Source organism: Taeniopygia guttata, chromosome 12 (genome assembly GCF_048771995.1).
Source record: "Taeniopygia guttata chromosome 12, bTaeGut7.mat, whole genome shotgun sequence".
NCBI classification, from domain to species: domain Eukaryota; kingdom Metazoa; phylum Chordata; class Aves; order Passeriformes; family Estrildidae; genus Taeniopygia; species Taeniopygia guttata.
The window spans coordinates 3,627,907-3,654,311 of NC_133037.1; the positions used below are offsets into that span (position 1 = coordinate 3,627,907).

At 49.0% G+C, this 26,405-nt stretch overlaps 2 protein-coding genes across 2 annotated transcripts; one reads left to right on the forward strand and one right to left on the reverse strand.

Annotated features, from left to right (window-relative positions):
- Positions 1-1,274: 1,274 nt before the first annotated feature.
- On the forward strand, positions 1,275-9,685 carry PROK2 (prokineticin 2). The gene is made up of 3 exons (XM_030283244.4): positions 1,275-1,519; positions 5,627-5,752; positions 8,726-9,685. The coding sequence occupies exons 1-3, from the start codon at positions 1,406-1,408 to the stop codon at positions 8,849-8,851; spliced, it is 366 nt and encodes a 121-aa protein (XP_030139104.4). The 5' UTR covers positions 1,275-1,405; the 3' UTR covers positions 8,852-9,685.
- Positions 9,686-20,390: 10,705 nt separating this feature from the next.
- On the reverse strand, positions 20,391-23,546 carry GPR27 (G protein-coupled receptor 27). Its single transcript, XM_012573317.5, has one exon. The coding sequence runs from the start codon at positions 23,452-23,454 to the stop codon at positions 21,448-21,450; it is 2,007 nt and encodes a 668-aa protein (XP_012428771.3). The 5' UTR covers positions 23,455-23,546; the 3' UTR covers positions 20,391-21,447.
- Positions 23,547-26,405: the final 2,859 nt, after the last annotated feature.

Here is a 26,405-nt window from a genome sequence, read left to right on the forward strand (position 1 = left end):
GGAGAGGAGTAGGATAAAGGGCACAGAGAGGTGGAAGTAGGAACTGAGAGGAAGGAAAAGGGATAAAAAAGGAGTAAAAAGGGAGGAGAAAGTCAAAAAGAAGCATAAAGAGCTGTAAAAGTAAGGAACATAGAGAAGAAAAGGAGTGAGAGAAAATGAGAAGGAAGTGCTGCACGTGTTTTAGGATGCCCGTCTCTCATAGAGGACGGAGGTGCCCAAAGGTACCACCATTAGTGGTTAGGCCTTGGTTTGTGCAGAATTTCAGTGGTGTGCATGTAGAAACAGGTGCTCACTGAAACCACGAGAGCATGGCCTGCCATTTGTGCTGGAAGGGGCCAGTAGGGCACAGCTTCTGGAATGGGGCTCTCTGCTCCCAGTGCTCCCTCTTCTCCCCATCTTCCCATGGATCTTTGGTGGGAGCCAGCCCTGCTGAAGTAGGGAGCTGTTTTCCTCTTGTGCCCCTGGGTGCCATGGGAGCCAGGAGGGCTTTGGCAGAGGCAAGGACTGCCCGCAGCAAGGAGGGGAGAAGCACAGGAGAACAGGAATTCAAAGGGCTTCTGGGCTTCCAGCAGGAATTAGGATTGGTCCAATTCTTACTCAGGCTCTGGGGTACTTTTGATGCTGCTCTGTGTCAGACAAGATGAACAGAGCCTGCATGTCCCCGCATGGCCAGGCCCACAGCTCTGCCAGGTGTCAGCATAGGCTGGGCTGAGGTCTACAGGTGCTTTCTGTTCACAGAGGGAGCAGGGGTGACATTGGGTCTGGCTCTGCTGCTGGCCAGGGAGCAGAGGGAACAGGGACATGGGTCCCTGCTGGCTCCAGTGGCTGTAGGTTACCACTGCCCCACTGTGGGGTGTGCTCTGACTTGCTGTGGGATGCTCCCAACTCATTGCATGATGTCCCCAAAACGCTGTGGGATGTTTCCCCTCTAAACTACTGTTGGAAGCCTCCCTGCTCCCTAATCTGCTGTGGGATGTCCATGGCCAGCCTCGGGATGAACCCCTAGCCCTCCTGAGGGACATCTCATACCTGCTACAGGGTGTACCCCAGCCAGCCCTGGGACGACCCCAGCCCCCTAAGCCCTGGGAAGTTCCCCCAGCGCTGCTGTGCGATGTGACCCCCTAAGCCCAGGTCCCCCAGCCCTGATGTCCCCGGCAGGCTGTGGGATGTCCCCACCCCTCCCCGCTGCCCGCAGCCGCGCACCTGGGCGCGGTGAGTGCGCGGCCGCGGCGCTGCCGGGCGGGGGTGACTCAGCCCCGGCTTTATAACGCCGGGGCGGCTCCGAGCCCCGCTCCCAGCCCCGTTCCGAGCCCCGCTCCGAGCCCCGCTCCCAGCCCCGCTCCGAGCCCGGCTCCGCTGCGCCGCTCCGCGCCCGCGGGCAGCGCCGGGGCCGCGGCACCGCACCATGCGGAGCCTGCGCGGAGCTCCGCCGCCGCCGCCGCTGCTGATGCTGCCGGTGCTGCTGCTGCTGCTGCTGCTGCTGCTTCTGCCCGCGGGGCACGCCGCCGTCATCACCGGGGTGAGCGCCGCCGCTCGGCACCGACGGCACCGACGGGACCCGGCACCGGCACGGGCCGAGGGAGGGACGGGAGGACGGAGCGCTCCGCCGCGGGGATGGGAGCCGGGGTTTGTTCGCGGGGAGTGAGAGCGGGATAAGGGGTGCCCGGGGAGAGCGGAGCGCTCTGCCGTGCGGGATGGGGAGAGCGGAGCGCTCTGCCCTGCGGGATGCCCGGAGAGAGCGGACTGCTCTGCCCTGCGGGATGCCCGGGGAAAGCGGAGCGCTCTGCCCTGCGGGATGCCCGGAGAAAGGGGAGCGCTCTGCCCTGCGGGATGCCCGAAGAAAGGGGAGCGCTCTGCCCTGCGGGATGCCCGGGGAGAGAGGAGCGCTCTGCTGTGCGGGATGCCCGGGGACAGGGGAGCGCTCTGCCCTGCGGGATGCCCGGGGAGAGAGGAGCGCTCTGCTGTGCGGGATGCCCGGGGACAGGGGAGCGCTCTGCCCTGCGGGATGCCCGGGGAGAGAGGAGCGCTCTGCCCTGCGGGATGCCCGGGGAGAAGAAAGAGCTCTGCCCTGCGGGATGCTCGGGGAGAGGGGAGCGCTCTGCCGTGCGGGATGCCCGGGGAGAGAGGAGCGCTCTGCCCTGCGGGATGCCCGGAGAGAAGAAAGAGCTCTGCCCTGCGGGATGCTCGGGGAGAGGGGAGCGCTCTGCCGTGCGGGATGCCCGGGGAGAGCGGAGCGCTCTGCCCTGCGGGATGCCCGGGGCTGGTCTCCGGGTGCGCCCTGGTGGGACTCAGGGTCTGTCCGCACTCAGCCAAGCCAGGACGGAGCGGTGTGGAGCGCGGTGACGGATGGCCGGAGTTGGGATAAGTGATAAAGAGGACGTGGGAGGGAAAGCAGAGCCAGGTGATGAGAGGTGACAGGACTTGGGGGTCCGTCTGGGATAAGTGATAGCGGACGGGGCATCTCCAGGGATGAGGGATGCCCGGAGCTGCGGGTCGGGCTGGGTTCAGTGGTATCAGAGCCTGGGGGTCCCTGCGGTCAGTGTGCCAGGATGTGTCACTCTCTGCGGTGGGCAATGCCAGGACTCGTGCGTCTCTGAAGTGGGGGGATGCCACAACGTGGGGTGTGTTCCTCTGGGGTGAAGGATGGCTGGACTCGGCATGGAGAGGGGATCTCCAGGCTGGTCCGGGAGCATGCAGAGATTCCTGCTGCTTTTCCAGGGCTGGAGCTGTCTCCCATCTCCCCACATGCAGCCCCAGCTGTCCCCAAACCTGCTCTGAGAGGGTCTGGCTCAGGGTATTGCACTGCCCACTGTGCACCCCAAGTTCCTCCAGCCCCTCTGTGTACAGAGCAGGATTACAACCCTCAGAAAACTGTTCTCCTTTTTTTCCCCTTTGTCTATGACTGTGCTGCTTTTTCCCCTCAATAGCCACCCCTTGCAAACAAGTCTCTGTTGTTGTTTTTAGGCTCAAGATTTACTCTGGTTGTGAAAATACTTTTTTTCCTGAAGACGTTATTTAACCAAAAGCATTGCATCACTTTTTAGTTAAATGATTTTTTAAGTGTTTGCTTTGGATTAATAGCTCAGCATTTGCATTCCTTTGAGAGCTCACATGTCTTTTGTAACTGTCAGAAGTTGCACTCACAGCAGTGGATTTCTCTGTGGCTGTCCAGGCTCCCTGTCTGGACCCCTGAAGTCCATGAAACAGATCATGGGCATTATCTCTGGAAGTTAGATCAGTTCCCAGTTCCCAGCACTGATTGTTTTTTTTTAGAGCAGAGAATGTGAAGGAATTTTTTAATATTTGAGGATTTCAAAACATTTCCAGCAACAGAAGAGCAGTTTATATGTTATTAGATTTGTGCCTACACCTTTAAAGCATAATTAAATCCATTAAATAAAGTAATTGTGAGGCATTGAATAACAGATCAAGTACAACGTAGATTCAAAAAGTAAAAATAGATTAGAACTAGAAAATGTTGCTCTATTAACTATTGCAGAGCATTTCTGCTTGAACCACTTTGATGCATTTTTGGCTTTTGATGAACGGGCAAATCTCAGATGAGAGTTGACGTAGGTGTTCCCCAATCCCTGAGCCTGAAAGGTGTTTTTCCTTTGCAATTTAAGGACTTGTTTCAAACTTTCCTCAATTCAGTGGTTGTTCTTGTGCTGACACCTGTTGCCTTTGCAACTGGCATTTCACCTGGGACATATTTTTGGGCTGATCTTCCAGAAATCTGTGTTTAAATGAGGTGCTCATGTGGTGCTTGGGGAAGTTTAGGAGTAGCAGCAGGAATTACACATTACAGATAAGGTGTGGGCAGGAACACTTGGGTTGAATATTTTCAAAACTTGTCATACATTTTTGGAAAGGGAGCCTTAAAAGTTCTGCCAGATGTAAATATGTGTGTGTGAGGCCAGGAATTGTTCAGCCTGGACGTTCAAGGCTCTTGCTTGGCAGAACACACCCAGATTGGTTTTTCAGCTGAGTAGTATTTCACCCCAGGACCAGTCCCACAGAGATGGATGGAGTTTGAGATATATAACTGAGAACAAAAGGGAGTCAGGAGCTGGCAGGTGAGAAACAGGAGAGCCTGTGACTCCAGCTGGGCAGTGGACACTGCTGTGCTGGGGGTAGCCAAAATTATTGGACCTGCATTTTTATTTGTGACTAAGGCAAAATAATATAATTAAAGTGCTTTTTAAATTTTTTTTTAAGAGAGGTCAGAAAGTGAGTATTATCTACCTGGCAGGCTGGAATTGTAGTTTTATGACCATATTAGTTTTAACAGGCAAATGCTCTGTGTTTGGGCTTACCTGCAGCACAGAGCTCTGTGTTTAGGAGCTGTTTGGGTCACACACACTATTTAATAATGATCCTAATGCAACAGCTTCTTCCTAAACCACTGACTGATCTTTACACATGTATTTTGATCTGGCTTCTGCTGGTTAGTGCAATATTTACCCAGTGAGTACAGTCTAAAGCCATTTATCATGTAAATCCCAAGGTAAGATCAGTGAGTTTTTCCCTCAAGAGCATGTTTACTCTGGGAATGTGCCTTCCCCAGAGCTGTTATCAACATTTACGTATGTTTTTATGAGTTTCCCATTTACGTAGTGCTGACCAGTGCCTTCCATCTCTCACTGCTGCTGCCAGACATCCAGAGCAGTGAGTTAATCAAGCTTACATTGAGATGTAAGCAGAACTTTTAACTGATGGCATTTCTCACCGGAGAAAGCAGACTGGTTTTTGCATTAAATCTATATAAGCTTTTGATTAAAAAATAACTGAAAGATGTACAGGAGTTTGTTTTCAAACCCTAATATGTCAATTGCTCTTCATGGTTTGTGGGTTTTAAAACATATCCACTAGTCTGCATTTTGGTTTTTGCTTGTCTAAGCTGTAAGTAAGTGGCTAAAATATTTTTTTTGCCTTCCGTGAAGGGGAATGCTACCACAGCATCATTTTTTTTTTCTTTTTTTTGGATGTGGACACTTATGCAAAGCTTTTCTTAAGACCTCTTTTAGCTATGTGTAATTCTAGACAACAACCTCAGAATCCATATTTAAACTTGTGTTTTAGCTACTTCCACTTGGACTTCTCTAACAAAACTCTCATGCAGTCTTGCAAGGGCACTCACAACCATGATATTACCATGTGAAGTTAGAAGGAATAGTTACCTAGAAGGCATTAAATTAATGGGTGATTTCCTATTTTAGCTTCTCTGTAGGACTGGTTTGGTGACTCTTTTGGTGACAAGTTTGGTGTGGTTGGTCTTTGCTCCTGCCTGGGAGCTGGGAAAGCGAGTGGCACATGCCACGGTCTGTCAGTGCTCAGAATTTTGGACTGTAAATCACTGACAGTCCTGGATTTGGCCCAGAGCAGCTCTGTGTGTGGCCCTGGCTTTAAACAACCTGGTCTCAACTCCAAAATGTACCAGGAGCCTGCATGTTCTAATCCATGGGAGACACAAGTATTGCAAATCAGCCTTAAATCTTATTATTCAGCCTTAATGAGCCAGGATAACTTAGGGGTGCCAGAGGCAGCTCCTGAGCACCTGATCTGTCCTATTTCTGGCCTACATTTATTGTTCATTTAATTTTCTGGCTGCTGTGTTGACCTCCAGGCCTGCGAGCGGGACCAGCAGTGCGGGAGGGGGATGTGCTGCGCCGTCAGCCTCTGGATCCGCAGCCTGAGGATGTGCACCCCGATGGGAAACCTGGGAGATGAGTGCCACCCCCTGAGCCACAGGGTGAGTACCTCACCATGCTGGAGGGGCTGTGGGACTGGGGGAATGTCCTGAGCTGTATGTCACACGTCACAAAACCCAGAGGTGGTGGGAAGGCAGGGAAACTTCCTGCTCCTTACAGTACCCAGCCACCTGCATCTGTATGGGAGCAGAGATGAAGGTACCTACGTAAGGAAGTGCATTACTGTCAGAATTATGCTGAAGAGAATCAGAGGATGAAAGCACTACACGCTTCCCAGATTGTTTCCTTATTAGTTTCTTGTTGCTGCTTTGTTTTGTTACGTGATCCGGAACAGCCTTGGCAGTTCCCAAGCCCTGCCCTGCCAATCCTTGTGGTGTGAGCAGGAGCACAGCAAGTGCCACCAACCCCAGTGGCAGTGGACAAAATCCTGTCACAAGCATAAAAATGTCACCAGTTGATGCGTTGAGAAAGTGTTGGCACACATTTGGACTTGAGAAAAGTCCCCACAGGCTCTTTTTGTTTCTGTTCTACCTATTAATTTTAAGTATATATGTATGCATACATACATACACTTACACTGTATTATTAACACAATGATTTTAACAAGTGCATTTATTTAAGGCTATGTAATTATGAATTTGTTATGCAGTATGGAAAAAAGCTGCTTATTTAAAACACAAAAGACTGAATAGGATGTTACCAGGGAGCTTGAGAACCTGATGATCTTCAGACTCATCCTCAGGGAAAAGCACAGCCCAAGAGTCATCACAAGTGGAAGATACAAGGCAATAAATTCAGATCATAAATGTGCAGCTAGTTAGCTGCCTCTCTCACTGTTTCCTCCAAGGCCTGGCTTCTCAGCTCAGTATCTACAGTTTATTTTCTCAGGTTTAGGAAGTTTCAGGCTCTACTTTATTGCAGTTCAATTTTTAAAACTTCTGCTGTGATATTGGGGACCAAATGATCATTTTTACTATGTAATGTGGCAGGTTCTTCTTGTAAGGGCTCTTTCCATTACCAGGAATTAGAATAAGAGAAATTGTCTTCTGGAGGGTTTTATGAGCTTATTGTTATTGGGCAATAATTTAAACTGTCTGATATATTTCAAGCTGATTGCCTGCATAATTACAATCAGAGTAAATGCCTGTCCACCCCATCCACTAAGTCACTGATGTTTATAAGCTTTATGAGGTTAATTTTAATTTCTCCACTGATCTTCCTGAGAAACACAAACCAAATTGATTTTCTGGAGAACATGAAATGAGGTTATTTTAAGGATGGAGGGTTATCTCAGTGGTTCCTCTCTTGTAAATACTTGTGTAGGGAGCAGCTGGGTGCCCTGACCACCAAAACTTTTCATTTACCTGCAGGATAGGTCAAAAGCAGGCAGCACCCTGGCCATGGCACCTCAGGGACATCCAGAGGAGCCAGGAGATAACTGGAGGAGATGGCTGGCAGCTGGGGTTCCACCTTTTAGTTTCCTTCTCAACAACTAGATGCTGCTGGACTGATGCCATTAGCAGTCCCAGCTGGAATTTCGAGGCTGGCTCTGAGGCAGGGCCAGGCAGGGTTTGCAGGCAGGTGAGGTTTGGCAGCATGGGAGTCCTGCTGAAAGGAACATTTCCTTGCAGCAAGTGGAATGTTTTGAATAAATCACCTGGGCTGTCAGAAGGCTGAGAGCTCAGGTTTGGGCTTTGGCTGCAGTGCTGCGTGGGGGCACCCAAAGGGATGATTCCCACGGGGAGTCCCCGGCAGGTGTGGGAGTTTTGTTGCCTCTCTGCTCACACTGGAACAGAGGTGGGTGGCACAGGGAAACCCCTGACATCCCTTGGCCTGGGGCTGCTCTTCAGAGGGTGCTGGGCAGGAGGCTGGTGCTGGCCAGGGCACTGCAGGGAGTGTGAGCCCTCTGTCCCTAGGGTGCCACTGGAGTCAGGCTGGTGCTTGGCACCATGCATGGAAGACTGAGTGGGACTTCCTTAAAGACAAAATTTGTTCACCGACACAAGAAAATCTTGGAATATTAAAATTGTAGGCTTCAACCACACAGAAATCTGGAAGTGAGGGAATTAGGGCTGCCTGCCTGGCTGGTAGCAGGGGCTTTCTATCTCTGTGCCTCCTTTGCTGCATCCAAGGAAATCTCAGGGAATGCACAGCTCCCAGACACTTCCCACTGGGCTGTCCTTTTTGGCTCCTGTAAGAGACAGAGCTTGTGACCAAGTTGTTGAAGATTGTCAGTGCGTGTGCATGTCATGGCACAATTAAATTTCTCTAATGAACTCCATATGTGTTCCCTGCAGCACAATGAGGCTGGAAGAGGGTGGGATGAAATGAGAACTCTCTGCCCTGTGGTGAAAAGGATCCTGCTCACAGGGAGGTCAGGCAGGGTGACCTCCAGAGGTCCCTTCCAGCCTGATTACCACGGGATCCCAAGGGTCTGTGCTGTGTGACAAGGCAGGATTTGGGACACACAGAAAGCCCTGCACAGTGGCACCCAAAATGTGATGTTAAAGGCCAGTGTAGTTTCACAACAAACTCCTTTATGAAATGGGAGTAAATGGAGAACATGTGTCACAGATGTAGATCTACACAGCAACATGACTGTTAACATCCTGCTTTTACCCATGGCTGGACCAGGGTGTGCAGATGCCTTTGCCAACTGCTCTGTGCTGCAGCTCGTGGGGAACTCTGGCTGTGAAGGGAGGGAGCTGGGCAGCATTCTCCATATCCCCATTATTCCTCCCATTTCATCCCCCAAGCCACCAGTGCCGTGCCTCTCCCTGCCACTGATTGTGGGAAATAATAAATATACTATTAGCTAAAAAGTTTTTAAATGCTCTGTAACAGAGATATCTTCATTTGCTGCTGGCTGTACATGAGCTTTTGCCATCTCTCCATTGTCTCAGCCATGTAATGGGGCTGATGCTGCAAATAAAACTCAAGAAATGTACGCCAGCAGTTGTGAAAAGGAAAAAATAACCATGCCAACAGCAGTGATGTCCTTGCTCTGTCCCCAGGTGCCCTTCTCCGGGCGGAGGATGCACCACACCTGCCCGTGCCTCCCGGGCCTGGCCTGCCTCAGGACTCCTCACAGCAGATTCAGGTGTTTACCAGACTTCAGAAAAGAAGACGTCTTTTTTTAGCAGGAACTGTTCTGCACTAGAAAGAGCCGCTCAGTATTTTCGTTCTCTCGTTGTTATGACAAAAAAAAAAAAAAGGGAACTTGCCAGGGGAAACCCTTCACCACACTTTCCTGCCTCACCAACATCAGCTGGAGACGAGACACTGCTGCTGTGGCCAAGGTTTTCAGGAGGGACTCGCAGTGGAGGATGATTTCATTTTGGGGTAGCCAAACAACATGTACTAGAGCAAAACTCTTTCTGAGGGCAGGGGCTGTACCATTCCTGAATCATTTTGTGGGCTTCATGGTTCTAGTTTAACCCCAGAATGAAAAAATCCGAGTTTATTGCCAGTTTTGGAAAAATTTGGCCACATCTTTACACTTTGGAATACCTGAATTGAACTGGGAGTTGGATAACTGCATAGTGTGAAGCATATGACAATTGCCAAAAGAACTGTATTTATATTGCATTTCATATCTTTATTAATATAATTTTATTTGTAAGTTAGGCGCACCTCTAGGGTAAAGGTTTAACCAATAGATGTAGTTTTTACACTTTTAAAAAGTGGCAAGTGTAAACAAAACATTTCAGTATTCAGAGCATTAAAAGATTTTGTTATTTTAGTGTTCTAAGATGAGAAGTTGTTGTTACTTGAATTGGTGTAAAACTACCTGGTCATCTCAAACTATGTATTAAGATGTAGTTTATATTAAAGAAAAAAGGAACCCTGAAGTTTATTGTAATGGGCTGCCTGACTTCTTGTATATGTATCAAATTTGCTGTGCAAAAATTCTGTATCAGAATAATGGCAGTGTATGATTTGATTTATTTTAATATTATAACATTATTTTGTCATTGTGGTTTTTCATTTTTATTCAGTGTAATCTGTTATCCCACACTTGATTCACCCAAGCTAGCAGAGCTCCTTATGGATAGCTTAGCAAAAGATTATGTGCCTCTGGCTGCTTCAGGGGAAACTTGTAGTTTACAAGGCATGAATTCCTCAATCAAGCTGCAGTCTCAGAATTTGGAGGAATCTTGGTGTAAATAATACGAGAGGTTTTTCTTGGCTCGTGCCTCAAAGGATCAACTTTAGCCCAGCAAACATAAGATTTGTGGGTTTTCTATGAAATACTGTGTGACTTCATATTTACTTGTCAGTCCCCAGAGCTGGAATTCCAACAGTTTGTGTGAGATTCACATGTTTCTTGCTCTCAGACATGCAAACATATGCTGGAACTGGAAAAGTGAAGTCATTCATCTTTCAACAATCAGTGCTTTGCTGCTGGTGGAGATGGGGGGCGGCTTGGAGAAGTGAGCACACTGTGTCAAGGCCAGACCTGCAAAACTGAGAGGAGAAAAATCCCTGTGAGTTACCAGGTACCTTCTGCTGTACTCCACAACCTTCCTTGAGGGGCAGAAAAGAATAACTGGATTAGGTATTGCCAGATCCTCACGGATTCTGCATGTTAGGGAAATAAAAGTCTTTAGAGAGATTGTATCCTCCTGGCTGAAGACAGCCCATCCCCAGGGTATCCACTCCAGTGCCTCTGAATTTTGCCTCCCCTTTTGCAGTGGTGATACTGCAGCTGTGCAAGTGGTGACAGAAAAAAAAAAAAAAAAAAAAAGGACTGAAGTGCCACTGAAGGGTAATTTTACATCTGGTTTGCATTAATGTGATCAGGTACAAAGTGCCTGTATTATATCTGAAGTCTCAGAGGGGCTCAGCACTAACCCAAAGGGCTGGTGAAAGGCTAAGTCATTTATTGAGTTCAAAGTGACATGCCAGCACCACAGAAATTCCCATCACCTGGATTTAAAACCAATCCCCAAGCCTGATTCTACCATTGTCACTAAACAGGGGGACTCCCCAAATACCCTGTGCACCCCCAAAGGCTGGGTTTGCACAGGAGGAACACGCTGGAAGTGTGGGGGTTGCTTTTCTGTCCATGCCTGTCCCCATAAAAGACACTCAATACCATGGACTTCAATTTACACAAAATCAAGAAGAAAAATAGGAGCAGTCCAAATATGCATGTGTCCCATCTCTTGCTCAATTTTTAAAAATAAGAGCATAACAGATGAACCACAAGAGGAAACAGGAGCCCTGCTCCTCATCTCCTGCTGGCCTAATTCACCAGTGACCCCGCTGGAGGCAGCAGCCCTGGCTTCTATCATTGTAAAAGAGTGGACAGTTATACCTAAGGACTGCCTCAGACCTGCCAAATCCTAGGAGAGTTTATCAGGCAAGAGCAGAGCAACTTTATAGCTGTAATTTGTGCCAATTAACTTGTGGGATTAAGCATTTATCTGGGTAATGAGAACAGCCCCAATTACAGGAGTTCAAAGTTCACACCATCTTTAGCAGGTGGAAATTCCTGTGTCCTGCAGACACCCCTGGACAGGGTATTGGGATGGTGCAGCTTTGAGACATGCATTATCCCATCCTTGTCCTTGAGAGGCTTCTCCACACCTTCCCTGCTGATGTAGGAGAGATAAAGGCAAAACCTCACTGTCCTACATCCCCACTATATTCACTTGGCAATAATTATTACGATTCTCCTTTTAGTAATTGAATTTCCATTAATTGACATTCACAATGGAGGTTAGTTGATTTGAGAGAATCATTCTGGAAGGAAGATTAAACTTTTGCATCCCCATTATTTCCTAAACTCTGCCCTAATCAATTATCTTTTCTCTCATCCTCAGGGAGATTTCCTCTCCCAAGCACACCTGCAAAGTCCCTTTAATTTCTGTTTGCAGTAGAAGGGGCTGGGAGGGCACCCTTTACCTTTGCTTTACACTGATAATAGGCAAACCAGTGACCACAAGTATTTCCAAATGGCCCTGCAGTCCTCTCTGCTTTTCCCTGGAGCCAGATTTTGTCTTGAGGAGCACAGTAAATTACTCAGGGTGACCCACAGAAAAGGCGGCCAGCCTCAAGCCAACCCTGCCACTAAAAGTTTCTGCAGTTCTCTGTACTGTTCAGTTTGCCCCAGAATCAGCCTGGAAATTATCTCAGGGCAGGGACAGCTTCCTCACCTGCCTTGAAGGAAGGAAGGAAGGGGACAAGCTTTGCAGGAGAAATTAGATGAGAAAATAGAACAGAACTTGTGCAGCCCTGGAACCTCCTTGGTGCAGGGGAAAAGCCTCATTCCCCACACAGCTTGTGAAGAGAGAAGCTGATTTAAACACTTCCCTTTATTCACTGCACTTAGATCTGTGCCAACGTGTGTTTTAACTTTATTAATATTGCAGTAATTTAATTATTAATAGAAACGTGTGCATTAATTTTTAATATTATATGAATATTGATATTACAGAAATGCTATAGAATAATGTTGATATCCCACCACACTGGAGGCATTTCCATATTTATTGCCAGATTTTGGGCTAGCAGAGAAGCCTTGCAGGAAAAGGCACCACCACATATAATGAGCTGCTGCTTTAATTTGATTAGGTGCTTATTAGGAAAGGGGAAGCAAGGTGTTTGGGGTTTGAGGGTGCACAGCTGGCTGAGCCAGCACACACTTGTGAGCCTGGGGGCCTGCAGAGAAGGCTCTGCTGCTGAGCACCAGCAAGCCCAGCTGAAACTCAGCTTCATCTGCATCCTCCTGCCCACCGTTCACCCCTGGAAAATTCAGTGTGTTACAGTGGTGACACAAAAGTAAATTATTCTAGTTGTGCAGCAAGGGGGGGATTAAAATCTGAGTGAGTCCATACAGAAGAGTCAGGTCACCCTAACCAAATACTGGTTTTACAGAACTAGTAACTGAAAGGAGATGAACTGGCTGTAATTCATCGTGGTGTTTGGGAAGATAAAAGGTAATAATGCATACCTCTATGGAGAATGCTTTAAGGTAAGAGAAGTGATTATTGTTGGTATTGTTAGTTGTAGTGCTAGTCAAACAGTAGTTTGAAAACAGGAAACAGTGGTCTTGTTGTGACCCCAAAGCTCTAGTGTGCTTGAAGGTCATGTAACATTCCTTGTCAAGAGGGACTGAGCTCATTTTCTCCATCAGCACAATCCACCAAACCAAAGGATGATAGCAGCAAGTGTGACCTCAGACCAAGGTCCTTGCCAGCACCTTCCCCTACCCCAACAGCTCCAGGATTTGTTCTTTCTGCACAGATGGATATTCAAAAGAAGCAGAAGGTGCTAAGAATCCCTTGATTTAAACAAGATGTCTCAGGAGTTTGATCCTGCCATTGTGTAACATGTTTTCCAGAAGGAATTAGAAAATTGCAGGAAGAGACTAGACTGTGCAAATGCAAGAGGATTTTGATAACAGCAAAATCAATGTGCCTTTCTCTATTATGTAGATATGAAATGGCATACCAGCAGGGGTGCAGCCATTAAACTGATCAATAATTCTGAGCACAGGAATGGAGATGAGTTTAATGCACATCAGCAAATCACCTGTGGTCTCTCAAGGAGAGTCTTGTGTGCAGGCAGACCTAGCCCAGTGCAGCAGGACACATTCCAAGGATTTGGCAGGGCAGGTTACCCCGTGTGGCATGTCTGCCTTGGAGGATGGTGGCAGCCTTTGGGTCACTCTGCCTGGTCATCAGGGCTGGGAAAGGCTGGATGTGAAAAGCTGAAGCTGAGTAGTCCTGGAGCACTGAAGGGAGGAGGATGGATGGCGGGTTGTTCTGTGACAAGGAGTACAATGGTGACAGCAAAGTGTGCAGCTGAGGAGGAAAGAGCAATGTCACCACAGAGGAGAGGTGTAAAACCCCCTGTGGCAGGGGTTTCCCAAAAATCTGAGTGTGAGCTGCTTAGTGGGGCAGGAAATGAAGGCAAGCACAATGTCAAAAGGATATGAAGTCTCCTCTGCAAAACCTGGGAAACTCTGTGCATGTTAATTGTGTGCCAGGAGTGCCCAGAGCACCCCAGACTGATGCAACATTGTACTGTGGCACCAGGTATCAGTGTGTTACAGGCATGTCCTCGTCCCCAGAAGTTTACAAATCTCCCAGACCATATAAAGCAAGTGGCTGTGCTGTACTTAGCCTGTACCTGCACTGCTGCAGCCTGAGCCAGCCTGGGATGCAATGACTGCCCTGCATCCCAGCACATGGGACAGGAAGGGTGGGCCACGGAGCCCTGTCGAGCTCTGCCCTGCACTGCTTGGGCAGTATCTCTCTTCCTAGGCTGGGAATTCCACCAGGTCTCCCAAACTCTGGTGCCGTGCCTCTGCCACAGCATCGTAACACACAGAAAGGATTCAATCTGCTTTCAAAACATAATGTGGCTTTGTAAATCCCAAGGCACTAATGCAGAATAAAAATATGGTCTGGTTCCAGGCCAGCAAGCTGGGCTGGGTTTTCTTTATTTACTTTTTTCTCTTGCACATGTGATTGCACTCATGTCATTTCATGCAGAGATTTGTGGGCTCTTTCACCACAAACCAGCAGATGTGGCTCTTGCTGCGAGGAGTTTGCAAACCAGCAAAGCTGATATTAATTCCTGAGGGTGCAGGATTCATCCTTTATTTACTCCTCCAGGCTACATGGGAGCCCAGGCCACAGAGCACACCTCTGACCTCCTTCATGGGACCAGAAGGGTCAGCTCAGGGAAAGGCACTGCCAACATTGTCACTCTTTCCAGACGTTTCACCGCATCCTGTAAAATTGGTATGTTTTTTAGATTTTCCTCCCCAGTTTCTTTTCTCACATGGATAAAACCTTGACAGAAAGGTCCCTCACCCCTTCAAATCCAACAGCAAAATTTTCTGACTGTGGTGGTGTCCTATCCAGCTCCCTTCCCCACCCTTTCATTAAACTCCCCAAAGCTGCTAACAAGCCTTTCACACATTGCAACAGAGCCTTCAACTATTTGGATTTGGTTTACATCAGCACTTAGGCTCAGACAGATATTGCACAAACAGTAAAAAAAAGTCTGTCCTGCTGAGTATTTAGGATCTACTGGGGAGGGAAATCATTGCCAAGCCCTCTATCCTACAGAGCCTGGTTTCTGCAGCCTCCCTCACCCTGCTGGGGCGCCCTTTGGTGATGCTCAGCCCAAAGATGTCCCTCCTTGCTTTCACAGCACAGCTCCAGCCTTACCCCTGCCTGTGATGCCACTGCTTCCTTGGCTTGGGTGCCCACATTCTCCCCCTGTAGTCACTGCAGCTTGGCTGAACATATTCCCTTCTTCGTCCACCTTCCTCCACACCCAGATGTCTCCTGGGGCTCTGCTGGAACAGGCTCCTGTGGGCACCCTGAGCTGGTCTCTGTGCCCCAGGGCCACCCAGGGGCTGTCCCCTCACCCCTGGCACAGCACACTGGGGGAGCTGCTGTGTAGTGTCAGCATGCAAAGCCTCATGAGGGAGGGAAAGGAAAGGAAAAGGAAAAAGCCCAGTTGATTTACTCCACTATCAAGCTACTCAACATTTCCTTTCCAGCACCCTCCTGCAAGCGCTCAGTGACAGATGGGGACAGATTGAGTGGTTCGATGCAGTGAAGTAATATTCCACCAAATCATTCCTCTTTCTCTTACTGTCAGAAGACACCCAGACTTCAGCCCTTCCTCTGAATCTTCCTGTGTTTCCCTCCTTAATGACAAAGCCATTTTAGCTCTACCTCTGCTAAAATTTCCGAGAGAAGCAAGCACTGCTGTTTATGTGCTATGATAAAATGGGTGTTGTAAAACAGTTAGCAAAAGGAAGGAGTGAATCACTCTGAGACAGAGAGGGTTCTGGTGCTGTTTAGTGGTTCTGAGTTCTTTTTCTTGCCTGTGTGCTGGGCTGAGCCCCAGGCCCTGGTGCAGGGACCCTGGCTGGGCAGGTGTGCCGTGGGCAGGCGCAGGCTCACACCGCTCCTCTCACAGATGGAAGATCCATCTTTCCCTCTGGGTGATTTGTTCCAATGGTTAATCATCCTTACACAAACACAGGATTATTTTTTTTAATGACATACCAGTAGATAACATTCAGAAACTTTAGGATGGGCTTTCTCTCCACCGGGCAATCTCTTGATTTCTGCCTACTCTATGAATGCCATGATGACTGCCTAAAATTAGCTGTGACTTCACAGCTTCCCTGTGCCCTTGCAAGACTAGCTTTGAACTTGAAAGCCTCCTACACAAAGTGCTTTGTGCTATCAACCTGGTCACAGCAGACAAGAAAAATGTGGCACTGAAGGCAGTGGCCTTCCAATAAATAGATCCACAGTACAGCAGCCATGCATGACTCGAGATCAAAGACAGAGTACAAGTGCTGAGGTCATTAAACATGAATAGAAATACAGAAATGCAACAGCTTGCATGAAAGGCTGAGCTTGACTTTAAAGTGATGAAAGCTTGTGTAGTCAGCGATTGTTCACCCGTGATAATGCTCTTGCCATCAGTGGTTCTCTGCATTAGAAAGGTGAATAACTAATTATTCTTGGGATAAAGCATCGAGGTGTGGGGCAGTTAATGACTTGTACCAAGTGAAAATAGGCTTGGAGATGTGTGGGAAAGTCAGAGTGGCACAGATGTCAAGCTGGAAAATCAGCTCCCAGTCACCAGTTCTACAGCTGATGGATAAGGATTTACTCCACACAAATCCTTCAGGAATGACACGGCATCAAAGGTCACCAGCATGAAAGGACGTTTGGGGTAAGATATCCTTAGGCACAGTCCCAACCCAGCACGACTCAGCACCGGCTTTTAGGAGACCATCTTCGTGGATGGTCTTTCTCAGATGACTGCATTTTTTCAACATGTCCTATATTTTTTAATATTCTGAAGCCTAAGAACATCATAGCATTGGAAATGCTTCCTGGTTCCTATCACAAGAGTTAATTATAGCCTGTGCAGTGTTTTGAGCAACTACAAAGGAAGCTGTGCAAAAAATGATGACTTTAGGAAACCTCTATTAGAAAACAGCCCCCCTGCCACGTTTCTAATAATTTTTTGATTAGCAGCATAACTGTCTAATAAGGTTTCTGGGGTATTCTGATACTGTGTGGAATGATCCAATCTGCAGCCTGAGCTAATGAAGTGATACTTAGCATTGCCTTCTGCCAGTACGTGTCTGTTACTCTGTCTGGAGCTGTTTCCCTCAGGGTGGTTTTGTTGGCAATTCCGAGCAAGTGCAGGTGCCTCCAAAGAGCAAGGTGACTGCTGAACCATGTGGGGTGAGTGGCAGAGGTCCAGCCACATCCTTTTCTGGGAAGGGAGGGAAAATGCCAGCTTTGCTCTCCTCTGAGCTGCACACAGTGTGTCCCAGGGCAGTCCCACAGCATATGGGAGAGCAGCCTTCTGAAGGTGTAGCTGCAGCACATCCAGGTAGAGCCTCAGGAAAGAACTGTTGCTATCAGACTGAGCCAAATTCCTGCCCTTTTCCTCGAGGCTACTGGCTTCACACCATTTTGGGAGGCAGCTTTGCCTCCTCTGTGCAGAGCTGGTAATGGAAAAGCAAATGATGACAGCTTGTGGGCTACGCACCCCCTGCTCATCCTCCACCTCCAGCACGACCACTGAATGAGACCTTTACCCAACAACATCATTTGGCTGAGGCCAAATGTTTCATTCAGCTCCTTTCCAAGCAAACTCTGTCTAAATCTAAGAGCAGAGCTACAAGCACCCCAGAGCACTGCAGGCACTGAGTGCTGTAAATCAGAGATCATCTTAGCTGCTAACTGGGATTTCAGACCAGTGTCATTTTTCAAGCTGGCCTGACATTTAAATCTATTCTAAAAACCTCTGCTGACTTCAAGATTTTGACTGGAAGTGTTTGTAAGGAACGTGTTAAATACCTGGGGAGTGAGTGAAGATGCCAGCAGCAATCAAGATTTTTCTGGAGCAGCTCTCAGCACAACTGCAATCCCTCACCACAGATATGCAGAAGCAGCATGCTGTGACCTCTGAGCCAGATAGAGAAGAATCTCTGGGGGAGATGATATTGGTATTTCCTGTGGTACTCAGCACTTGTGGTGCCCAGAATATGGGAAACTATCATGCAGCTGCCTGGAGGGGTGGAGAGGAGACTGGATGTACATTCTGGTGAAGCACAGGTCGATGTGCAGCCCACCAAACCTCCCCAGTATTTTGTGTTTGGGTCAGTGGGGATGGGGAGAGGGGTTCAAACCCTCTGAGCTCTTACAAGAGAGCCCAGGGCTTGTATAAGCAGCAATAGCTTCTCATGTGGGAGTAATTATTAATGCCCAGCTCCCACTGAGTCTCAGGCCTTGGCACTTCTGAGTGAGACTGAAAGTGCTCTGGTTTTTGCAGGATGGAGGATTTACAGCCACACCTCACAGTCCACACAGCAGCAACCATCTCTCCCTGTGATCATTCCATTCTTCCCATATTTCTCTCTTTTTGTTTTTTTAATCCAGAGCAGGTTTTTATCCTCCCCGACGCCCCTTCTCAGATCTTGGTCAAAGCATTTAATCTCTGTGACCCACTTTCCCCATATGCAGACTAAAGACTGCTATTTGAATGCTGTGCTTTGGAAGTGCTTTTTGTTTTGTTTTTTTTTTTTTTTTTCTTTTGCAACTTTCTTATATTTTCTCAGATTTCAGAAGGAATATTTATCCTCTGGTGTTTCTCCAGCACTTTCTGGTTTTCTATACTTTCTTGGTGCACTCTCAGCCAGCAAAGTAGTGTTTTTTGGTGTGCTGGCACTGAATACTCCTTAATTTTCTGCCAGGTCCTTGATACTTAGTTTCAGTTCTTTTGGAATTAAGCCCTATTGTACAACACCCATCTAAACCCTGAATTAAAGCAACTGGAGTTCCTTCTCTTTTGTACTACCACAGCCTGGATCATAATCTGACTGCCATCACAAGTACCTAAAATGTAAAATTAACTTCAAACATTAACTTCAAACAGCAGTGATTTTGCCCTCAGAGTATATCAGGAGTCCTGAGACAGCCCTGGAAGCTGTGTGCAAGCAAAAGGCATGGTATACAGATAATTTTTTTTTTTTTTTTATGCTTGTGCTGTAGCAAGGCTGGGTCTGGCTGCCACCGATGGGTGATAGCATAGCACCTGTTATCTTCACCAGATAAGAACCAGCTCACCCATCTTGTGAGGGCATCACTGATCAGGGGATGCCTCTGCACAGAGGCTGGCATTCAATACAGCAGCACTGCTTGATAAGCCAAGCCTAAATAAAACCATCAGGTCACTCAAAGGTGAGTTTTCATCCCCCACGTACACTACTGACTCTACAACTTGTGTTCATTTTTTTATAGAAGTGAAAAATCTGGTCCTTGCAGCTTTTAAGGAGGTTTTAAAATAACTATTTTCCCATCTCTGTGGTTTAAATAGAATCATAACCATACTACTTATAGCCTGGAAGAGAGAGAGGATGCCAAAATATCAGACATTTTTAATAGAGTAAAGAGAAAGAAAATATTGGCTTGGTCACCAGCAGGATTAGGAAAAAGATGGCAAGATCTGAGTTACAGATCACAGTCCTAGGCCCCTACTATGTAGGCAGCTTCTGAGAGAAATATGATATATGAGAGAAGTTCTAAAAGTTGGAACTCTGCAGAAAAGACCTAAAAGTAAATCAGGGGGATAAAGTATACTTGGAACACAATTCCCAGCAACAGCATCCATGCCTTGTCCCACAGCCTTTGTGAAACAACTCTCTTCCATTACTCTGCAAGACTCACCAAGCTATCATCTTATATTCCAGCCTGAAAATAAAATTAGCACAGAAAACCAGCTGCTGCTGTGATCTGAAGTATGACAGCTTTCCTTCTGTACCCAGGTACATTTTCAAAATGCTTTAGAAGCTTTAGAAATGGTCGTTAAGTCTCTCTTTGTTTTAAAAGATACCCCATCCATGGTCATATTTCTGAGCCCAGTTCTGGCACCATTGGTACTGCAACTGTACCAAAAAACTCAAATTGTAACCTACTCCTTATGCACTGCAGGAAATGCTGACTTTCTGATGTCCAAATCCCAGCTGGGGGTGGAAAACAACTTAAACCAAACCAGGAGCCCACCTCATTTCATTCCCTGCCTCAGTGTGAAGCTGCCACCTTTGCCCTCTGACCTGCCACGTCTCTTTTGTGCTCCCTTCATAGTCACAGGACAACTATTTCCCAGTTGATGTCTACCAGTTTTGGACTATTCTCTACAGAACTACTCAGCAGATGCAGATTTCATGTAAACTGAGCTTGTATCCTTGCCTCTTTGTGTGAGAATTGCTCCAGCAGCACATTTGTTAAATGTTACATGATCCATCAGAGAGGGGAAGCACCTCAGGAACAGCTTCCTCTGAGATAGCCAAGAACTAGGGCCAGGATCCTGCCAGCAGATTACTGGTTAAAATACTTTCAGAGACGTTTTTGCAGAACAGAGCAAGTTAAAATGCCATGCTTAATAAATGTAAGCTTCCCGTTAAGACCATAGTTTATAAATGAGTATGGTATTGACCAAGGCACAGCGTTTAAAAACTGCTTTGCCAACTAAAATTAGCCATCCACAATTACACACTCTTTTCTATCATGAACAGAGGAGCAATTAGCTACAACATAAATTTGGTTTCAGCAGACACAAAGAATTGTGCTATTTAAACCTGTTGCCCATCATGAATTTAAGTCTTCTTAAAAATAGCTTTAGTCACTTTTATTGGTATAAACACCTAAATTGAGATCTAACAGCAAATAAGGATTGTGCTTGTCCATAATAACCTTAGCTGTGAAATCTACTCAGACACAAGACATACAACCTTCCACATACACAAGTTATTTGTCAGCAAAGCAGAATGCTGCCATTCTGAAACAATTACATACAGTAAAGGTTTTCAATATTTTATTAAAGAAAACAGTCAAAATGTACAAGTATTACCCAGGTTTGTAGATAACTTCCTATAAAGGCAGTAAAATATGAATTTCAATCTAGGTTTTAAAAACTGCTATAGTTGCTTATTTTTAAAGTTGGTATTTTAAAATCACGTTTCACAAATAGTTCTGAAATATTACCAAATTAATAGTGCAACAAGAAAATTTGAAATTAGTTCTACACTGTTTGCATGTCAAGCAAAAGTTATAACTAACGGCTTCAAATACTCAAACCATTTGAGAATGAATGAACCCAACAGCTCCCACCAAAACTGACTTCTGACCACATTAGGAACGTCCTCTTCATGTTCTTCACTTAAAATCAAATAATAATAAAACAACACCTCTTGAGGTCATCAAAAATAACTTTAGTATAAAATTGTCTTGGCCCTTATCAAATATTACATGAGTAAAATTGTTAAGCCTTTATCAAAACAGACAGGAATAGGGAAACAAAAAAATGTCATGGCCTTAATCCGTATCTGTTGGAATCATGTTTAGAAACGTTAGAAGCAAGACCAGAAACTCGGAGCCCTGTTTTGTTTTTAAAAACCACACAATCACAAAGAAAAAAACAGCTTCTTACTGCCTAAGGTTTGGGGGTGTTCAGCTCAAGTACCTGTTCCCATAGACAGCAACCTGTTATGTTCTGAAGAGAGCATACGCAAAATATAGAAAAATAAATAAAATAGCTTCTTACAGCCTAAGGTTTGGGTGCTGGGTGGTGGCTTAGTATGTCCCCCACAGGTCACACTCTCTTGAGCTCATATGCAGAAACATGGAAATGTATATCCATCTTTCTTTTTTTTAGAAAGAGAAAAGCCCCCCTACATCCCAAAGCTCTTGAGATCGCAAAGGATGGTGCCCTGGGTGCTCTGGATGCTTTGGCAGCATGGGAAGTGGGCTCGGAGACACACCCTGAGCTCCTTGTTGAAGATGAAGCAGAGGATCGGGTTGACCCCTGCCTGGGCAAACGTCATCCAGACGGAGGTGGTCAGGTACACCTGGGGGATGGAGCTGGCCTTAATGAAGACCCGCAGGTAGCAGGCCACGATATAGGGGGACCAGAGCAGCAGGAAGAGCAAGGTGATCATGTAGAACATCTTGCAGAGCCTTTTCTCCATCTTAAACTCCTCCAGCACCAGCAGCCTCTTGATCTGGCTGTGGGTGGCCTGCCTTATGCCCACGAGGGTGGGCGGCGTGGGCCCCCTGCCAAAGCCAGCCGTCCAGTTCGCAGCCGCTTGGCCGGTGGCTCCCGGCCCGTGGAAGGTCCAGTTCTGGCTGATGGCCGGCACCAGCTGGGCCGGCTTCATCTTGCGGTGGCCGTGGATGAAGAAGAGCAGCTTGATGTAGACCAGGTGGGTGGCGGCGATGACGGCCGCCAGCATGAGCATGAAGCCCAGCGTGTCGTTGGCCTTGACGTAGCGGTGCTCGAAGATGCACTGTTCCTCCTCCCGGATGAACTTGTAGGTGCCCACGTCAAAGACGGGGGGAAAGGCCATGGCCATGGAGAGGGTCCACACCATGCACACCACAGCCAGGCAGGTCCAGCCCGTCATGCGCTTGGCGTAGAAGCGGTGGTGGGCGATGGCCATGTAGCGTGTGACCCCCACGCAGAAGAGCAGGAAGGCGGCGTGGAAGCAGAAGAGCACGGCCAGGAAGGCCAGCACCTTGCAGCTGAGGGGCCCGTGGGGCCAGGCGGCCCCGCTGCGCACCGACAGCATGACGAAGGGGAAGCAGGCGAGCGAGCGGAGCCCGTCGGCCAGGCAGAGGTCCAGCAGCAGGTAGTAGGGCGCTCGGTGCAGGTGCCGGTCCTTGAGGATGAGCCAGGCGAAGAGCACGTTCCCGGCCAGGCTGACGCACAGGATCAGCCCCAGCGTGGCGAGCTTCAGCCCGGAGGCGCTCAGCAGGCCGCCGGCGCTGGGCAGGTGCGGGCTGCTGCTGCTCCCCAGCTCGCTGCTGTTCGCCATCGGGTCCTTCCTCCTCCTCTCCTCCTCCTCCTCCTCCTCTCCTCCTCCGCGCGGGCAGGCCGGGGGCTGAGGGCTCAGCGCCGCGGCAGCGCGCCGGGGCCGAGGGCCGCGCCGCCCGGCGCCCCCATGCCCGCAGCCGCCGCCGCGCTGCCGCCGCCGCCGCCCCGGCCGCCCCGGCGAGGCGGGGCGCTGCCGCCGCGCTCCCCGCGGGCCATGCGGCTCCCGCGCCCGCGCTAGCTCCGCGCCCGCCGCCGCCGCCGCCCCGGGGGCATCGGGGATGCGCTGGGATGCGCAGCGGAGCCTCCCCTTACCGCCGGCAGCTGCTCCTCCGCGCCGGGCGAGGGGCCGGGCGAGCCTGCGCACAGCGGCGGCGGCGGCTCTGCCCAGCTCCCGCCGAGGACAATGGGGTAAATCCCCCTCCCTCTCTCCCTCCTTTTTCCCTTCCCTCCTCCTCCTCCTGCTGCTCCTCCGTCCCTCCGCCCACTCCTCCGCCCCCCGCGCAGCCCGGCCCCTGCGGAGCGCGGGGCTGAGCCAGGCGCGCAGCGGCGCGGAGCGGCGCGGAGGTCCCGCTGCCGCAGCGGGGATGGGAGCGGGGCTGGGCTGGGCTGGGCTGGGCTGGGCTGGGCGGAGCCGCCTGCAGCCGGACCCCAGCCTTGCCCTTCTCCCGCCGGGGGAGAGTGCCGGGATGGAGCTCGGGGGCAGCCGCGGGTGCGGTGGGGTGTCCGGCTCCAGCGGCCGTGGCGGGGATCCCCTGCACCCCCTTCCAAAGGAGCAGGGGAGCGTGATGCCGTTCGCAGCTGATGGAGACAGTGTATCTAGGTGTAAGACAGGCGTGCTTGTGTGTATAATCCCATATACACGCATACCGGTACCTACGGCATGTGCGTTGGTTCAGTATAGCCACACATTAGTGATACACCCGTGTCACTGTCACCAGTGTGCTTCTGCTAGATTTGGCCATACTAAACGGCCTTTTAACTTCCCGCTGGCAAGCAAGGCAAGTCCAGCAGCACCTGTTGCAGTGCAGCATCCGGGTGTGCTGTGCCTCACTTGGCAGGGGGTTTTGGAGGGGAAGGAGGCTTGCCACAACCTTACAGGGCAAACTTTTCCGTGTGAACATTAAGGAAAAGGTGCTTCTGCAACTAGGAGCCTGACATTTGGGTTCCTAGTGGAATCTCTCATTTGGGGTCTGACTAGGGCTCTAAGAGGACCAAACAGGATGCTCTCCATGTTTCTGTGTCGTTCAGAGGCTTACCAACTCCCAGGTTTAGTTACACAGGACCCACGGTGGGCTGGGCAGGTTATGTGAGCTGGATAAACCACATTTGACCCATCTAGCACAGAGCACCTGCTAATGCACCTGTGCTGTTGGTGCAGGTATATAATGGACAGTTGAATGTAGGCCAGTGAGATGCAGATCCTTGTCCTCTCTCTCCCATTTTGCCATCCTCGTGTATGTAGGGCAAGGCCTCTCTGCGTGCCTTGTAAGGCACGCACCAACGCACGGCCCTGGGCTCACTGGAGATGCTAATGCAATTATCGTACTGAGTTTCCTTCATGGCCTCTTGTGAAGGACACGTCTGAAATCCTTTTTGAGCATTCTATTAAAAGTCATCAGTAAATTCCACATTATTCCAGGAACTGTAGCAATTAAATCTGCATAAGCCCCAAAATCGAAAGTTGGTGGAGCATCTTTCGAGCAGATCTTTCTGGCTGGTTTCAGAGTCTTTCTGCATTTAGCAGGGACCAGGCTCTGACCCTGATCGTGCCACCAGACGGCCAGAGCAGCTCTGCTGAACTCCTGGCATTTTAACAGTGGTGAACCAAAGCCAGACTTTGGCCCAAAGATGTGTCAAGGGCAATCTGTATCACACAGGACTTAATTTGCCCCTGGACCTGGTTTATGCCCGTTATTTATTGCAGAGACCAAAGAAATCCTGAGAGAGGGGAAAAAAAAATAGGTGGTAGATAATTGAAGCTGCTTTTTGCTTCCTAGCAGTGCATCTGAGCTGTTTTCAGTTGTTAGGTTTCTCATTCGCACCGAAGTTTTACTGTGACAGAGAATTGCCCACGGGTTGTTCAGTGCTTTGTGCAATTTTCCAGGCGTTTCTCGCATTCATGCAGTGACTGGAGTGCCGGGTTCGTGGTGTCCTCTCGGCAGCCCTGGCACCTCTGTCCGGAGCGTGTCTTTGCAGAGGAGCCCCCGGTGCAGCACAGGGACGGGCTCTGCACGGCAGGCTGCCAGGAGCCAGCCTGCTTTGCCAAACATGAGCACGAGGATCGGTTGTCCTCGGGGCCATGTGGCTTTTCAGAGGAGCTGAGGAGCCCTTATGGCCCGAGTTAGCTCTGTGATCTCCGCCATCCAGTGAACAGAATGGAATAACACACCTGCTTCCCTCCTCCGCTCCTGCGGGAAGGGTTTCTCCTCTCCTGAACGCTCGCCAGCGCAGCTGAGCTGGCTCAGGAGCTGCCGTAATTCACTGCTATCTTGCCAGGCCAGCAGCAAATTGCTAGCTCATCTTTCTTCCACCTGTAGCGAGAAGAGAGCCGGCAGGGAATGGTGTTTCATCCATTTTCCCAGAGCTGCTTCCCTGATGAGGCTGTTACACAGTGCTATAGGAGGTGCGAGCCTAGAATTTGGCTGGCTGAGAGATGTGACACTAAAGGGACAGCCAGAAGGAATGAAGAAAATAAAGGGTTGACAATCTTTATATGAGCAGGCTCCTTGCATCCCAAAGGGGCTGGCCTGGCATTAGACCCACCAGGATAAATCTGCCTGTTAGTTACACCCTGCCAGGCAAAGAGCCCTCCCTGCCCCACCTGGGTCACCCCATACAGGCAAGCCAACACCAATTCAGGCTGCTTCATGTCTTGTTGCATCAGACCCATCAACTTCAAACAAGTTCCTCGTCCAGACTCGGTCTCAGCTTGGACATTATTGCCAGACTTAACAGTATTTGACTAAAAAAATAGAAATAGGGCATTTTGTAACCTCTTTGCTGTTGCAGAGGTGCTCAAGGAGCTCTTCCCGGCTGCAGGGACTGCAGTGCCTGTGGAAGTGTCAGCCACTGAGAGTCAAAAGGAGCAGCAGGGACTGCCCCTGTATCCACATGGCAAAGCCTTCACCTTCAGTGCTGCTTGGCCCTGCCAGGTGTCCAGCCCCCAGCCAAGCAGGGACACCTCTGTGCATGGGTGTACCCCTGGACACTGAAACACAGAGCTCCTTCCTCCAGTGCCTTGGTGGGGGCTGGAAACACTGTCTATTGATTCGGGCATAGCCAGACAAAAGCCAGACCCATCTCAGCAGTCCTGGGGAGCAGGTAATTCCCAGAGATTGTAATGAGAGTGTTAAGCTATTTTCCTTTCTCCCTTCAATCACTTTCACAAAACGAGTTTAATGAAGAGCTATTCTCTGCTTACAAGATGGTGCTGCACAAACTAGATGGATTCCTCTGACCTTTCAGTGTGCTTTACTTGAATTGGCTGCCTCTTCATGTTCTCCTCTCACTGCCTTGAATGGGAAAGACAGCTGAAATAGGGACTCTTACAGCAAACACTGTGGCATATTGCCTTCTTTCTATCAGTCACTGGTGTGCTTCCTGAAGCCTTGTCTATTTATTATTAGTGGTTTTATTTGTGTTCCTGTGGCTGGGAGCTCTGCATAACATATCTGGAAAGAGAAGTGTCCTGTACCCCTGTAACAGTGTAGTAGAAATCAGTGTTGTCCCTGGTGTGATGTAAAGGAAGAAGTGGGAAATGTCTGGACATGCCTGAAGGACAATCCCTGAGCTCCACCATGGCTGACACACCACAGG